Consider the following 14,765-nt stretch of genomic DNA (forward strand, 5'->3'; position numbering starts at 1 on the left):
TTGTAAAGTGGTTGTTCCACTGGATATCATAAGGTGAATGCACCAATTTGTAAGTCGCTCTGGATAAGAGCGTCTGCTAAATGACTTAAATGTAAATGTAATAACTACAACCTAAAACTTCTTACCTGGGAATATTGAAGACTCATGTTAAAAGGAACCACCAGCTTTCATATGTTCTCATGTTCTGAGCAAGAATTTAAACGTTGGCTTTTTTTACATGGCACATATTGCACTTTTACTTTCTCCAACACTTTGTTTTTTCATTATTTAAACCAAATCAAACATGTTTCATTATTTATTTGAGACTAAATTGATTTTATTAATGTATTATATTAAGTTAAAATAAGTGGTCATTCAGTTTTGTTGTAATTGTCATTTATATATATATATATTTTTTTTTATTTTTTATTTTTTTAATTTTTTTTTAAATACGGCCGATTAATCGGTATTGGCTTTTTTTGGTCCTCCAATAATTGCTATCGGTCGACCTCTAGTGAAGACACTTGCCAGTTGGTCCGTGCATGCTTTGAGTACACGTCCTGGTAATCAGTCTAGCCACACAGCCTTGTGAATGTTCACCTGTTTAAAAGGTCTTGCTCACGTCGGCTTTCTAAATGGATAACGACCCTAAGCACACAGCCAAGACGACGCAGGAGTGGTTTCGGGAAAAGTCTCTGAATGTCCTTGAGTGACCCAGCCAGAGCCCAATCGGATGTCTCTGGAGAGACCTGAAAATAGCGTCGCAGTGGCGCTCCCCATCCAACCTGAGAGCTTGAGAGGGTCTGCAGAGAGGATTGGGAGAAACTCCCCAAATACAGGCGTGCCAAGCTTGTAGCGTCATACCCAAGAAGACTCGAGGCTGTGATCGCTGCCAAAAGGGGCTTCAACAAAGCACCGAGTAAAGGGTCTGAAAACTTATGTAAATGTGATATTAAAGTTGTAGAAAAAGGTGTCTGAATACTTTCCGAATGCACTGTAGTTACACTTTCCTACTCATTACTGCTGCAATGCTTGTTGTAGTGCTGACTGGAAATAGTGCTGACTGGAAATAGGAAGAACATATATTTTATGGCTTTTAAAAAAAGTGTTGAACACAGTGTTGACAGCGCTGAGTAAGAACTTGAACGCACTCATAAAAACATCTCTTTGCTGTATTCGTTGACAGTCTCTAGTCATGGTTGTAAAAATCTCACAGTATCAACTTTGCTGTAGCTTTATTTTATGCCTGCTACATTACCGCAGACACGGTCATCTGAGCCATCCGATTGGCCAGTGGTAGGCCTATAGTGCACTTGATTTGCTCTCTGTGACCACCTGCAAAAGCCAGAGAGAGAGAAAAAAAAAAAAATATTCAAAGCTTTATTTTTTTACAGAAATGTTTGCCGATCGACTAGGAATGCATTGGAGATCAACCAGTTGATCGTGAGCAACAGGTTGGTGACCACTGTTCTAGAAAGTTGATTGAAGTACAATCTGTTGCTTCTCTCAGTGGGCTGATATTTCAGCATGTCAGTCTCGGGGCTACTGCACACGCAAAGCTTAGAGGGAACATTGCCTGTAAGTAACAAGGTACAAGAGTAGTGAATTGATGTTGGCTTCAGCTGTAAGCTAGCAAGGAAAGCTATCGGTATCTTCTTCCCATTGTATGCAGTGTTCTAGCTTGTACTAGACATTGTTGTTTCGGGAACAGTCAGTAATTAACAGTTTCAACATTTCTACATGCCATGTTGCATTATTCAAGTGTGTTAACTTCTGTGCAGCATAACTGGTGATGCAGTACAGACTCCCAGTGAGATCAGTGGTTCCTCATGGCAGGCTACAGCTAGCAATGAGTAAGTAGCACAGGTAGGCAAGAGGAGGCATGAACGGTGTACTCGCACTATAAAAGGATCGGCTATGCTGATAGACTTGATCCTCTCAAATCAGTAGATGCCACGAGAAAACGTTTTGAAGAACTACAGAAATGTTGGTATACTGTGCATCACTACTAGGATATACAGGCCAGAATCTAAAAGAAACCAGCCAGGCCTTATAGTCTTGCTAAACCTATGAACTGTTAAGTTTAGAAATGTTAAAGGTGATTCATATGTAACATGATCATGATTATTGCTGAGACATTAGCCATATGTGGAGAGTGCCATCCTATTCCGTTCAGTCCCATTTGGCACAAGTCGATCCTAACAGGAAGTCTCGTGCGTCATTCTTTCTATCCCCCACTCGCTCTTTCTTCCTGTTAAGCTTCCTGGGAGCCGACTGACTGCCTGCCCCCTCCCCCAACACACACACACACACACACACACACACACACACACACACACACAAAGTATCCCCACAACAGCAGCATCACTCCAGTGGAAATGTTTTTAACAGCTGCCTATAAGTGAAGTTCCACCATACTAGCAGTCCCCCAGAGGCCCTCTGTTACAACCGGACACAACCAGGCCGAGGTTCTAATAACCCAGCCTACAGGCGTTCAGCACTCCACCATGGCTGGGCCCGCAGAGGAAATTAAGTCCCCAGATAAGACTTACTCTCTGCCGGCCAGATGAGCCACGGGGAATGTGAAATGGGATTAGGGCCTGGAAAGTGTAAAGAGCATCATTACCAACAGGCTGGAAAAAGGGACATCAGGCTTTATAGCATGAATAGACCTACAAGAGGTCAACCAGCTCCTTTTTATGCTGTGGATAAATGTTAATCATATGGACTCTAGCAATAGATAGCCTATCATTATATAATACCAGTTCCCTGCCTGGTTTAAAAAAAATACAGAGGCAGCAGCTTGGCATGGATATATTGACCTGTACTAGCCATATTGTTGTTGTGTGGCATGTTAAGGGGGATGTGTGGGCTAAGTGCATCAATGCAAATATAAAATGACAAAACATTGCTTTTGAGATTCTTGCCCTTATTTAATTTAACCTTTATTTAACTAGGCAAGTCAGTTAAGAACAAATTCTTATTTACAATGACAGCCTACGAACAGTGGGTTAACTGCCTTGTTCAAGGGCAGAACGAAGATTTTTACCTTGTCAGCTCGGGGATTCGAACTAGCAACATTACGGTTACCGGACCAATGTTCTAACCACTAGGCTACCTGCCGCCCCTTATACTGTTCGTTTCTAATGCTATAGCATTTGATAGACTGTCTACATTCGCGGAAATCAAGTTTCAATTGTGTTTTTCACTAGCTGTAATAAATCATAAACAATCCATTGTAATATTTTGAATTTTCGACAATGTAACGTATGCGACAATGTAAAGGCCTGTGCCATAAATGTATACAATGTTTGTGACCGAGATGCCTGAGTCGCAACAATTTAACCATTTAAGAGCATAACTTGCATTGGTGTAGGTAGCCTAAAGCATCAGACATTAAGGTCGTTGTAATTACATTTTCCCTTTAAGGTCTGAACTGCAGGGTGCCGTGATCAGGACACCGCGGAGTCGGCGGGAGATGGCTCGTTAAACGTACCGGAATCCAGGGATGGAAGAGGGCGCTGTACTCCTAATTATACATTGAGAACAATTAAATACTGCTAGATTTTAATTAAACTTCAATTGTCTTCAGCAATGCATTCTAGGCTAGCTAATGCTAAAACAAACCGTTGGATTCGACAACACTTCCGGTTACTCACGCCAATGCGTGGCGTCGTATTTTCATGGAATCCAATGGCCTGCTACAGTAACGGTAGGCTCACATTAACAGTAAATTATTGGGCTAGCATACTGTACCACACCTTTCAGACTAGAGAGAAGAAATGAACGTAAATCGGATTCTGGCTATGGTAGGCTACCTGGAATGCAACTACTTGACACACAACAATATCATGATTTCTTACGGCGGTATAGATTATCAAATATTTTGCATTATTTTCAAAATTACCTGTTCTTCCTCCGCTGACAAACTGGCTGCCATTCTTCAGTCTCGTTCTTGAGATTCTGACACCTTAATTCTTCAACTTGGTGGCCTTTTTTTCTTTTCGTAAAGGTAAACGACGAGAGTTCTATCCTCTTACCGGGCAGTACCTCAACCGGTTTTGCCTAGGTTACTGGCATTTCACAAAACTGAAATGTTCCTCATATAGAAATGGAAAGCTTATACTGTTTTTGTTTGTCTGGCCTGTTTGAGTCGAATAAGAAATTATATGGAATCTTCCATCAAAAGACTCATGCATGAGCGAAAATCGCTGTTGTGTCAAATCTTCTCGAGTACTGAAGAAAATAGTCCTCAACAGTTTGGCGTTTCTCTGGGACGAATCGCAGTTGATCGAATTTGACCCATTTGTCCAGCCAGTAAAGTCACCCACCTTTGCTAAGAATCAAGAATAAAGTCAAAAGGCATGGTGTTCAATCTTTTATTCTCTACGTACGTCGCCTGGACTACTATTCTGCCAGCAGCACTAATGACGTCACTTTTCTATGGTAATGAGAAACCTTCAAAATAAAAGCCTGCATTTCAAAACATTGCGAGGTGGATAACTCTTTCAAAAGATTGGTGCTTATAAGCTAAATTTAAGAAGGAATTTATGTAAGTGTGTGTGTGTGTGTGTGTGTGTGTGTGTGTGTGTGTGTGTGTGTGTGTGTGTGTGTGTGTGTGTGTGTGTGTGTGTGTGTGTGTGTGTGTGTGTGTGTGTATATATACACGTGTTTTTAAAAACATTATATACAGACCACTAATTGAAAAATACTATGTTCAGGCTGGTATGTTGACAATATTGGGGTTATAGTGAACATAAATATTGTTTTTGCCGATGATTGATTTGATTGAATTTTACAATCAAATGTATTTATAACAACCTTTTTACATCAGCAGATGTCACAAAGTGCTTATCCAGAAACCCAGCTTAAAACCCCAAACAGCAAGCAATGCAGATGTAGAAGCATGGTGTCAAGAAAAATTCTCTAGAAAAGGCAGGAACTTAAAAAGAAACAGATGAAGCAGGCTCTGAGGGGTGTCCAGTCCTTCTGGCTGTGCGAGGTGGAGATTATAAGAGTACATGGCCATTAAGTTCTTCAAGATGTTCAAACGTATCATAGATGATAGTTTCAACAATACTGTGTAACTCCAGTAGGGCAACGTCTGGAAAAATAGCGCCTACTTGGTAGTGTGTAGCTTGAGGTGCTCGACCAGTCGGCGAAAGCCAACATCATCCACGACAGAGAACAGTTGATTGTCAAGGGCAATGAATTCCATTATCTTGGTGTTAATGGATTTCGCCATTGAGTTGTCTCGCTGAAATTCTCTTACTCTTCCACACAGCAAAAATTGTGGGCTAGGTTAGTAGTTGGGCATGCTTTGAACGTGTAGCGCTATGTTTTGTGCCGTCATTTACCTACGTTATATAGGTATGAACGTCATCTTTGACATTGGTTTTGCACATCGGGGGGGGGGGGGGGCCTTGGTCAGGGAGGTGATGAAGTACCCGATGGTCACTCTGACAGAACTCTAGAGTTCCTCTGTGGAGAGGGGACAACAATCTGTGCAGTACTCCACCATTCAGGCCTTTGTTAGAGTGGCTAGACAGAAGCCACTCCTCATTAAAAGACACCTAAAGACTCTCAGACCATGAGAAACAAGATTCTCTGGTCTGATGAAGCGGCAGGGATTGGGAGACTAGTCAGGATTGAGGAAAGAGACGAACAGAGCAAAGCACAGAGATCCTTGACGAAAACCTGCTCCAGAGCGCTCAGTACCTCAGACTGGGGCGAAGGATCACCTTCCAACAGGACAATGACCTTAAGCACACAGCCAAGAACACGCAGGAGTGGCTTTGGGACAAGTCTCTGAATGTCCTTGAGTGGCACAGCCAGAGCCAGGACTTGAATTGAACATCTCTGGAGAGACCTGGAAATGGCTGTGCAGCAACGCTCCCCATCCAACCTGACAGAGCTTGAGAGGATCTGCAGAGAAGGATGGGAGAAACTCCCCAAATACAGCTGTGCCAAGCTTGTAGCGTCATTCCCAAGAAGACTTGATGCTGTAATCACTGCAAAGGTGCTTCAACAAAGTACTGAGTAAAGGGTCGCAACTTATGTAAATGTAGTATTTTATGTTTAATAAATTAGCAAGAATTTCTAAACCGGTTTTTGCTTTGTCATTATGGGGTATTGAGGGGGGGGGGGCAATTTAATCAATTTTAGAATAGGGCTGTAACGTAACAAAATGTGGAAAAAGTCAAGGTCTGAGTACTTTCCGACGGTACTGTATGTGTTGCTTATATAAGGTTAGCAGTATACAGTAAAGTCATAGGCCTATTAAACTTTTTTTCAAAAACAAGAGTATGTACAAGTTATATTGTGGTGATTATCAAGGTCAGTGACGTTATTTTCTGTACAGTTTTAAAATGCATTACAAGAGACCGTCTGCTGTATTCTTCAAGCTTAAAACCTTTCAACTAATTTCCACTAACTCATAAAATAGTCTCTCATGCCATTGTAACAAAGTGTATTCACATTGTTCTCCAAAGACTTAGAGTGCAATCACCACAACAAACTACCGTCTGACAGTTTTCTAAAATGGGGGCACCGATGAGAAAATGCATAGTTTAGTGTCACATTTACCACAACTCCATGCATTGCCAGAGTCTAATGCCAGGTATTTCTGAATTGGAAGTAGTGTATCCTCTACTCTTTCATAGTGGCTTCAGGAATCCATCATAAGATCTAAAGTAATGCAATTACTACTACATGTTGCATATCTATGGCTATAACTTTCCAATGTGACTAAGTTCACTGGCCCGATCACATGCTTAAAACCCCACCTGTTGTGGGATGTTCTAGGCACATTTGGCATAACTTCTTTGCTGTCACAAAACCGACTGTGTAACTCTCTTCTGGCCTGTCTACCTTCACAAGTAATGTAATTGGAGCATGGATGACATTAGGGCGGACATTAGAGTTTGACCATTGAAAGCCGTTAGCAGTATTACAGTAATTTGTCGTGTGGCCAGGAACACACTGTACTATTCAGTGCCCCATGAAATGACACCATACATACACTGAGTGTACCAAACATTAGGAACACCTTTCTAGTATTGGTCAGTCTGTCATGGAAAGAGCAGGGGTTTCTAATGTTTTGTATACTTCGTGTAATTTTTACTCCCAACCCCACTTTTACTTTGGCAAAGAGTTTTAAAAACGTTTTTATAAGCAAATATGTCATTTATAGGCTTACAGTGTATTGCATTGGGACCACTGGAATGGGCGGAGTAAAAAGTGCTGCTGGGTATGTAGACCTCAGTGTCCCAATAAATACAACACATATAGATTCCACAGACCCTACTGAGTAATCCTAACCCCACATTTACATCGGCACACAGAGTAGTTCTTTCTCCATAAGCCAATATGTAATTTATATGCAGTGCATTCAATTCCAGTGGGTGGAGTAAGGAGTCATTAGCATTCTGTATTAAATCTGTTGCCCAGCACATTAGACCAATTTAAGTTGTGTAGACAATATTGAGTAATTCCAATGACATATATTTGTATTTTATTAAAAGTGTATTTCTTTACATTTAGCCTACACAACAGCTTTCAACATACCAGTGTTGGTGTAAACGTTCTACAGAAATACTTGTATGAATAATACAATGTAAAAAATAATAGTACGTGAAATGATCCATACATTAAAAGGTGGTTGCAGTGCTGTGAGAAACAGTTGTACTGCACTAGAGTGCAAAAAAATGTTGATATTCCAAGTTTAACATGTCTTAGTGGAGGGACTCTTATTATATATTTTTTTAATCCGCGATCGTGCTGCCGGCGTAATACACTATATACAAAAGTATGTGGACACACCTTCAAATTTGTGGATTCGGCTATTTCAGCCAAACCAGTTGCTGACAGGTGTATACAATCGAACACACAGCCATGTAATCTCCATAGACAAATATTGGCAGTAGAATGGCCTGACTGAAGAGCTCAGTGACTTTCAACGTGGCACTGTCATAGGATGCCACCTTTCCAACATGTCACCTTGTCAAATGTCTGCCCTTCTAGAGCTGCTCTGGTCAACTGTAAGTGCTGTTATTGTGAAGTGGAAACATCTAGGTGCAACAATGGCTGAAGTGGTAAGCCACACAAGCTCACAGAAACGGGACCGCCGAGTGCTGAAGAGCATAGAGTGTAAAAATCATTTTTCCTCGGTTACAAAACTCACTACCGAGTTCCAAACTGCCTCTGGAAACAACGTCAGCACAAGAACTGTTGACCGAGCAGCTGCACACAAGCCTAAGATCACCATGCGCAATGCCAAGCGTCAGCTGGAGTGGTGTAAAGCTCGCCGCCATTGGTTTCTAGAGCAGTGGAAACGCGTTCTCTGAATCACACTTCACCATCTGGCATTCCGACAGACAAATCTGAGTTTGGCGGATGCCAGGAGAACACTACCTGCCCGAATGCATAGTGCCAAATGTTAAGTTTGGTGGAGGAATAATGGTCTGGGGCTGTTTTTCACGGTTCGGGCTAGGCCCCTTAGTTTCAATGAAGGGAAATCTTAAAGCTACAGCATACATTCTAGATGATTCTGTGCCTCCAACTTTGTGGCAACAGTTATGTTTCAGCATGACAATGCCTCCGTGCACAAACAAGGTCCACACAGAAGTGGTTTGTCGAGATCGGTGTGGAAGAATTTGACTGGCCTGCACAGAGCCTTGACCTCAACCCCATTGAACACATTTGGGATGAATTGGAACCAACTGCAAGCTTAATCGCCAAACATCAGTGCCCGACCTCACTAATGCTCGTGGCTGGATGGAAGCAAGTCCCCGCAACTATGTTCCAACATTTTGTGAAAATCCTTCCCAGGAGAGTGGAGGCTGTTATAGCAGCGAAGGGGGGACCAACTCCTTATTAATTCCCATGATTTTGGAATGAGATGTTCGACGAGCAGGTGTCCACATACTTTTTGTCATGTTGTGTATTTATGGGGATATCCTGCTGCCAGGAGAACGGTAATGTCACCTGGTGAGGCACAGGCTCTTAGATATAACAACTCAACCCCCTGGTGACCACAAGGAAGGACAGTTAAACTTGCCTTCTTTCATTAATAAAAATAGAATAGGAAAATCACAATTTTGTTTCATGCACACACCTTGATGTGATTTCAATGCATAATGAATTACAGTTTGACCAAAAATTGAGTTCATGGAACAGCAGGGACTGTGAGGGGACACACATACAAACACACACAAACATCACTTTATACTTTTAGTTGTGTTGTTTGTATTATTATTTTGTTGTTGTATTGTATATCGTTGAATTTTACATTTGTGTGACTGTCCTTGTCTATCAGTGTATCAGTTACTAGTCATGATTTATGTTTTTTGTGGACCCCAGGAAGAATAGCTACTGCTTCGGCAAAAGCTAATGGGGATCCGAATAAACCAATTAGATGAAACCAGCTGATAATGATTCAAACATTGCAATGAGTTATTTTCCGCTCTGTTTAATAAAAGTGAGTCACCTTTAAACTCCTAGAATTAAAAAGATATTGGAAACTTTAACATTATAATCAGAAGATAGCCTACCTATACAATTGGATTAAAGAGCATTTAGGTACAAATTTTCTTTGTGACCATCACTACCAGTCAGTAGGAAGATGTCTACATGTAGGCCTAGGCCAATATGCTGGAATTGAGTGATCCGTTGCATTTAGAAGTCAAGAGACAGGCCCAACATTCTCCCATGTAGTGGAAAGCAATGCATTTTGGGAAACTGCAAATTGTCATATAGAACACATGGAAGCCTTAAAGGGCAGTTCTGCGACTTTTCAACCTCATATTTATTATCTCCAACACCAAACCAGTGTCTGCATACAGTACCAGTCAAATGTCGACACACACCTACTATTTTTTTAAACTATTTTCTACATTGTACAATAGTAGTGAAGACATCAGAACTATGAAATGACACATATGGAATCATGTTGTAACCAAAAAAAGTGTTAAACAAATCAAAATATATTTTATATTCTTCAAAGTAGCTACCCTTTGCCTTGATGACAGCTTTGCACACTCTTGGCATTCTCTCAACCAGCTTCACACTGGAATGCTTTTCCAACGTTCTTGAAGGTGTTCCCACATGTGCTGAGCACTTGTCTGCTTTTCCTTCATTCTGCGGTCCAACTCATCCCAAACGGGTTGAGGTAGGGTGATTGTGGAGGCCAGGTCATCTGATGCAGCACTTCATTACTCGCCTTCTAAAAAATATTTGGATTTGTTTTACACTTTTTTGGTTACTACATGATTCCATATGTGTTATTTCATAGTTTAAGTCTTCACTTATTATTCTTTTTTTTTTCACCTTTATTTAACCAGGTAGGCTAGTTGAGAACAAGATCTCATTTACAACTGCGACTTGGCCAAGATAAAGCAAAGCAGTGCAACACAAACAACAACACAGAGTTACAGATGGAATAAACAAACACACAGTCAATAATACAATCGAAAAAGTCTATATACAGTGTATGCAAATGAGGTAGGATAAGGGAGGTAAGGCAATAAATAGGCCATAGTGGTCAAAATAATAGATGTGCAGAAGATGAGTGTGCAAGTAGAGATACTGGGGCGCAAAGGAGCAAAATAAATAACAGTATGGGGATGAGGTAGTTGGATGGGCTATTTACAGATGGGCTATGTAAAGGTGCAGTGATCTGTGAGCTGCTCTGACAGCTGGTGCTTAAAGTTAGTGAGGGAGATATGAGTCTCCAGCTTCAGTGATTTTGCAGTTCGTTCCAGTTATTGGCAGCAGAGAACTGGAAGGAAAGGCAGCCAAAGGAGGAATTGGTTTTGGGGGTGACCAGTGAAATATACCTGCTGGAGCGTGTGCTATGGGTGGCTGCTGCTATGGTGACAAGGTGAGCTGAGATAAGGCGGGGCTTTACCTAGCAAAGACTTATAGATGACCTGGAGCCAGTGGGTTTGGCAACGGATATGAAGCGAGGGCCAGCCATCGAGAGCATACAGGTCGCAGTGGTGGGTAGTACATGGGGCTTTGGTGACAAAACGGATGGCACTGTGATAGACTGCATCCAATTTGCTGAGTAGAGTGTTGGAGGTTATTTTGTAAATGACATCGCCGAAGTCAAGGATCGGTAGGATAGTCAGTTTTACGAGGGTATGTTTGGCAGCATGAGTGAAGGATGCTTTGTTGCGAAATAGGAAGCCAATTCTAGGTTTAATTTTGGATTGGAGATGCTTAATGTGAGTCTGGAAGGGGAGTTTACAGTATACAATGTAGAAAATAGTAAAAATAAAGAAATAAAGAAAAACCTTGGAATTAGTAGGTGTGTCCAATCTTTTGCCTATTACTGTATGTGAAAATAGGACGTTTCTATGATCTGTATTTAAAAAGAAGAAAAACTGTGATTTTCAAAACCTGCAACAAGTTTCTAGCCAGATAGAGGATATTTGTGAACTCCCCACATCACCTCAAATCTCATAGTGTTTGAAAATCACCCTTTAAAATGTTTTTACTTTTGGTGATGTCATCGGGTAGAACCCACATGAAAAATACTATAGTACACTATGGTCTAAATACCATGTTTTTGCAGACTTTACTATGGTATTCACTGTAGTGTTTTTAAGGACACAACTAATATATTATAGTATTCACTGTAGTGTTTTTTGTGTACAAGACTGTAGTATACTGTAGTTTTTACATGGACATGACTAGTATGCTATAGTATTCACTGTGGTGTTTTTGCGGACATGATGGTGTTAGCTAACTAGTGTTAGCTAAAATGTCTACCAGACTTCTCCAGTTACTGTTTAATGAGGGGAACACTTCAACCAGAACATAAGACAAAGGTTTGTGACAGGCCACCTATCGAGTTGGGTCAGCAGTTTTGAGCAATCATGTCCAATCAATTTAATTTACCACAGGTGGACTCCAATCAAGTTGTGAAACATCTCAAGGATGATCAATGGAAACAGGATGCACCTGAGCTCAATTTCAAGTCTCATAGCAAAGGGTCTGAATACTTATTTATATAAGGTATCTGTTTTCTATTTTTAATCCATGTGCAAACATTTCTAAAAACCTGTTTTAACTTTGTCATTATGTGGTGTAGATTGAGGATTTTTTTTATTTAATCCATTTTAGAATAAGGCTGTAACATAACAAAATGTGGAGAAAGTCAAGGGATCTTAATACTTTCCGAATGCACTGTATAGTGGTTGAGGACTGTTTATATATCATGTTGTGAGCTACATACTTGGTCTTGCTGTTTTTCTTATTCACACTTTACAGTAAAGACAGTCACTTCATCCTTCTTGTTTTAGTTTGTCATATACTCTTTGGAGGCTAGACCATCAAGACATTTACCTAACCTTGTGTTGTGTAGTGTAGTGGCCTTTCACTGAGGACTTTTCTGCTATGGTAGGTACATGGGTGAGAATGGCTGTCCAGCTGTAGACAATGAGGGTAGACCCTTGAGACATTTACCTAATCAACATAACACAAGGTTGTACACGGTCATGTGCAGTGGCCTTTCAATGGAGAGCTTCCTGCTTTGGTACATGGGTGAGTGTCCAGCTGTAGACAATAAGGACAGACCCCCAAGACATTAACCTCATCTACATAGTAAATTTGAACTGCTTTGTACATGAGCTGAGTGACTGATTCAGAACAGGAACATTTTACAAAAAAACAGACAAATACATTTGCAGACCTTTTTAAATATTTATTTATGAAAATAGTGAAATGTAATACACAGGTGAAAAGTGTGATGAAAGGGGAAATAAGATAAAAAACACAAAGGTAAACCTCACTAACATGTGAATGAGGAAATAAGTAAAAAAAGCAACATGCAAAAAAAAAAAAAAAAGTTAATTACTCATCACCCTAAAGTGTGAATAAGAAAAGCACACAGCATCAGTTTTTTGGGTGAGACGGAGGGCACTGATCAATGGTCCTGTGAAGTACGTTGTCATGTCCCTGACAAACGGGACACCTTGATCAACAGCAAAATACACCATACATGACTGCTGATGTTTCTGTAACTCCTGCTGACTTTTCTTTAATTCATCCACCCACTGCATAATGTCAGTGTCCAAAGGATCCTTAGCAGTCTTCCTCTTACGGCCATTGCAGCTGGGTCAGGGAGATGGGGCAGATGTTGATGGAGTTGCAGGGCAGAGAACACCTGGAAGGTGCGTTGGTGAGAAGGGCCTGGGTGTTGAGGAGAGGGGCCGGGAGGTGAGGAACCATACCGGGTAGATGATGAACCAAAGGGCAATTAACCACCTGTAGATGGACCCTATGGACTTTGTCTCTAGGCAGTCCAAAACACCATCCCCCTACAACACAAAGTAGATGGAGAATACATTGCAAGCAATCTCAAAACATCTCCATGGGCTCCTTTTGAGTTAAAATGCTTACTCAAAACAGATTTCCTAAACATCTTAATCTATTTAGCACACACGCGCCAGAGGGAATAGCCTCCGTTTTACTGGATCTTGACCAATTGTGCTATTTTGTGTGTTTTTGCGCAGATCCTAACTTTTGTTTTTACATAATGTTTTGGACATTGTTTCATAATAAAAGAGCTTCTGGACATCAAAACAGAGATTACCAACCTCGATTTGGATGAGGACTTCTATTTCAACAAATTGGAAGCAAAGGACATAATGCTCATCCCAGACCAGGCCCAAATCCCCGACACTCGGAGGAGGCAGAGCTATATTAGTCACCGTGCGGGATATCTAACAAGACTGCGATGGCGAGTGGATAAGTTGCCATTACCCCCCGTTCTATTGGCGAACGTGCAATCATTGGAAAATAAACTGGATGAGCTCTGTTCGAGACAATCCTATCAACATGAACTTTAATATCCTATGTTTCACCAAGCTGAACAAGTACATGGAACATATAAATCTAGCAGATTTTTTTATACATCGGCAGTACATAACAGCTGTGTCCGGTAAGTTGAGTGGAGGGAGGTGTGTGTCTCTGTCAATGAGAGTTGGTGTGCAAGCTCTAATAATAAGGAAGTCTCGAGCTCTTGATCACCTGAGCTAGAATACCTCATGATAAGCTGTAGACCACACTATTTACCAAGAGAGTTTATCTATTTTTCGTAGCCATCTATTTACCACCACACACAGATGCTGGCACTAAGACTGCGCTCAACGAGATGTATATGGCCATAAGCAAACAAGAAAATGTTCACCTAGTGGCTGGGGAATTTAATGCAGGGAAACTGAAACCCATTTTACCTCATGTCTCCTGTGCAACTAGAGGCAAAAAAACCTCTAGATCACCTCTACTCTACAGACAGACGCATACAATGTTCTCCCTCGCCCTCCATTTGGCAAATCTGACCATAACTCCATCCTCTGAATTCCTGTTTAAAAGCAAAAACTCAAACAGGAGGTACCTTTGATGCGCTCAATACGGAAGTGGTCCGATGAAGTGGACGTTAATGTACAGGACTGCTTCGCTAGCACAGATTGGAATATGTTCCCTGATTCATCCGTTGGCAGTTTACCACATCAGTCACTGGCGTCATGAATACGTGCATCAACGACCAGAAGCCATGGATTACAGGCAACATCCGCACTGAGCTAAAGACTAGAATTGCCGCTTTCAAAGAGTGGGAAACAAATCCGTCCGCTTGTAAAAAATCCGGTTACTCCTTCTGACGAACCGTCAAACAGGCAAAGCATCAACACGGGACTAAGAGTGAATCCTACTACACCGGCTCTGATGCTCGTCGGATGTGGCAGGGCTTCAAACTATCACGGATTACTAATGGAAACCCA

General features: G+C 41.2%; 1 protein-coding gene and 1 long non-coding RNA gene across 4 annotated transcripts in view; one reads left to right on the forward strand and one right to left on the reverse strand.

The window, feature by feature from the left end:
• The window catches only part of ptpn9a (protein tyrosine phosphatase non-receptor type 9a), a 48,162-nt gene extending 43,758 nt beyond the window's left edge, over nt 1-4,404 (reverse strand). The window contains exons 1-2 of one of the 2 annotated variants that reach the window (XM_071326765.1): nt 3,887-4,404; nt 1,238-1,314 (exon numbers count right to left, since the gene is read on the reverse strand). In XM_071326765.1, coding sequence (XP_071182866.1) covers nt 1,238-1,261 — 24 coding nt within the window. In that variant the 5' untranslated portion in view covers nt 1,262-1,314; nt 3,887-4,404. The remainder of the gene's footprint in view (nt 1-1,237; nt 1,315-3,886) is intronic. The other variant, XM_071326764.1, reaches the window with a different exon arrangement.
• The window catches only part of LOC139530396 (uncharacterized), a 91,210-nt gene continuing 79,859 nt past the window's right edge, over nt 3,415-14,765 (forward strand). For both annotated transcript variants that reach the window (XR_011666020.1, XR_011666019.1), the window contains exon 1: nt 3,415-3,691. This is a non-coding gene — a long non-coding RNA (uncharacterized lncRNA). The remainder of the gene's footprint in view (nt 3,692-14,765) is intronic.

The sequence above is a fragment of the Salvelinus alpinus genome, chromosome 9 (assembly GCF_045679555.1).
Source record: "Salvelinus alpinus chromosome 9, SLU_Salpinus.1, whole genome shotgun sequence".
Lineage (NCBI taxonomy): Eukaryota > Metazoa > Chordata > Actinopteri > Salmoniformes > Salmonidae > Salvelinus > Salvelinus alpinus.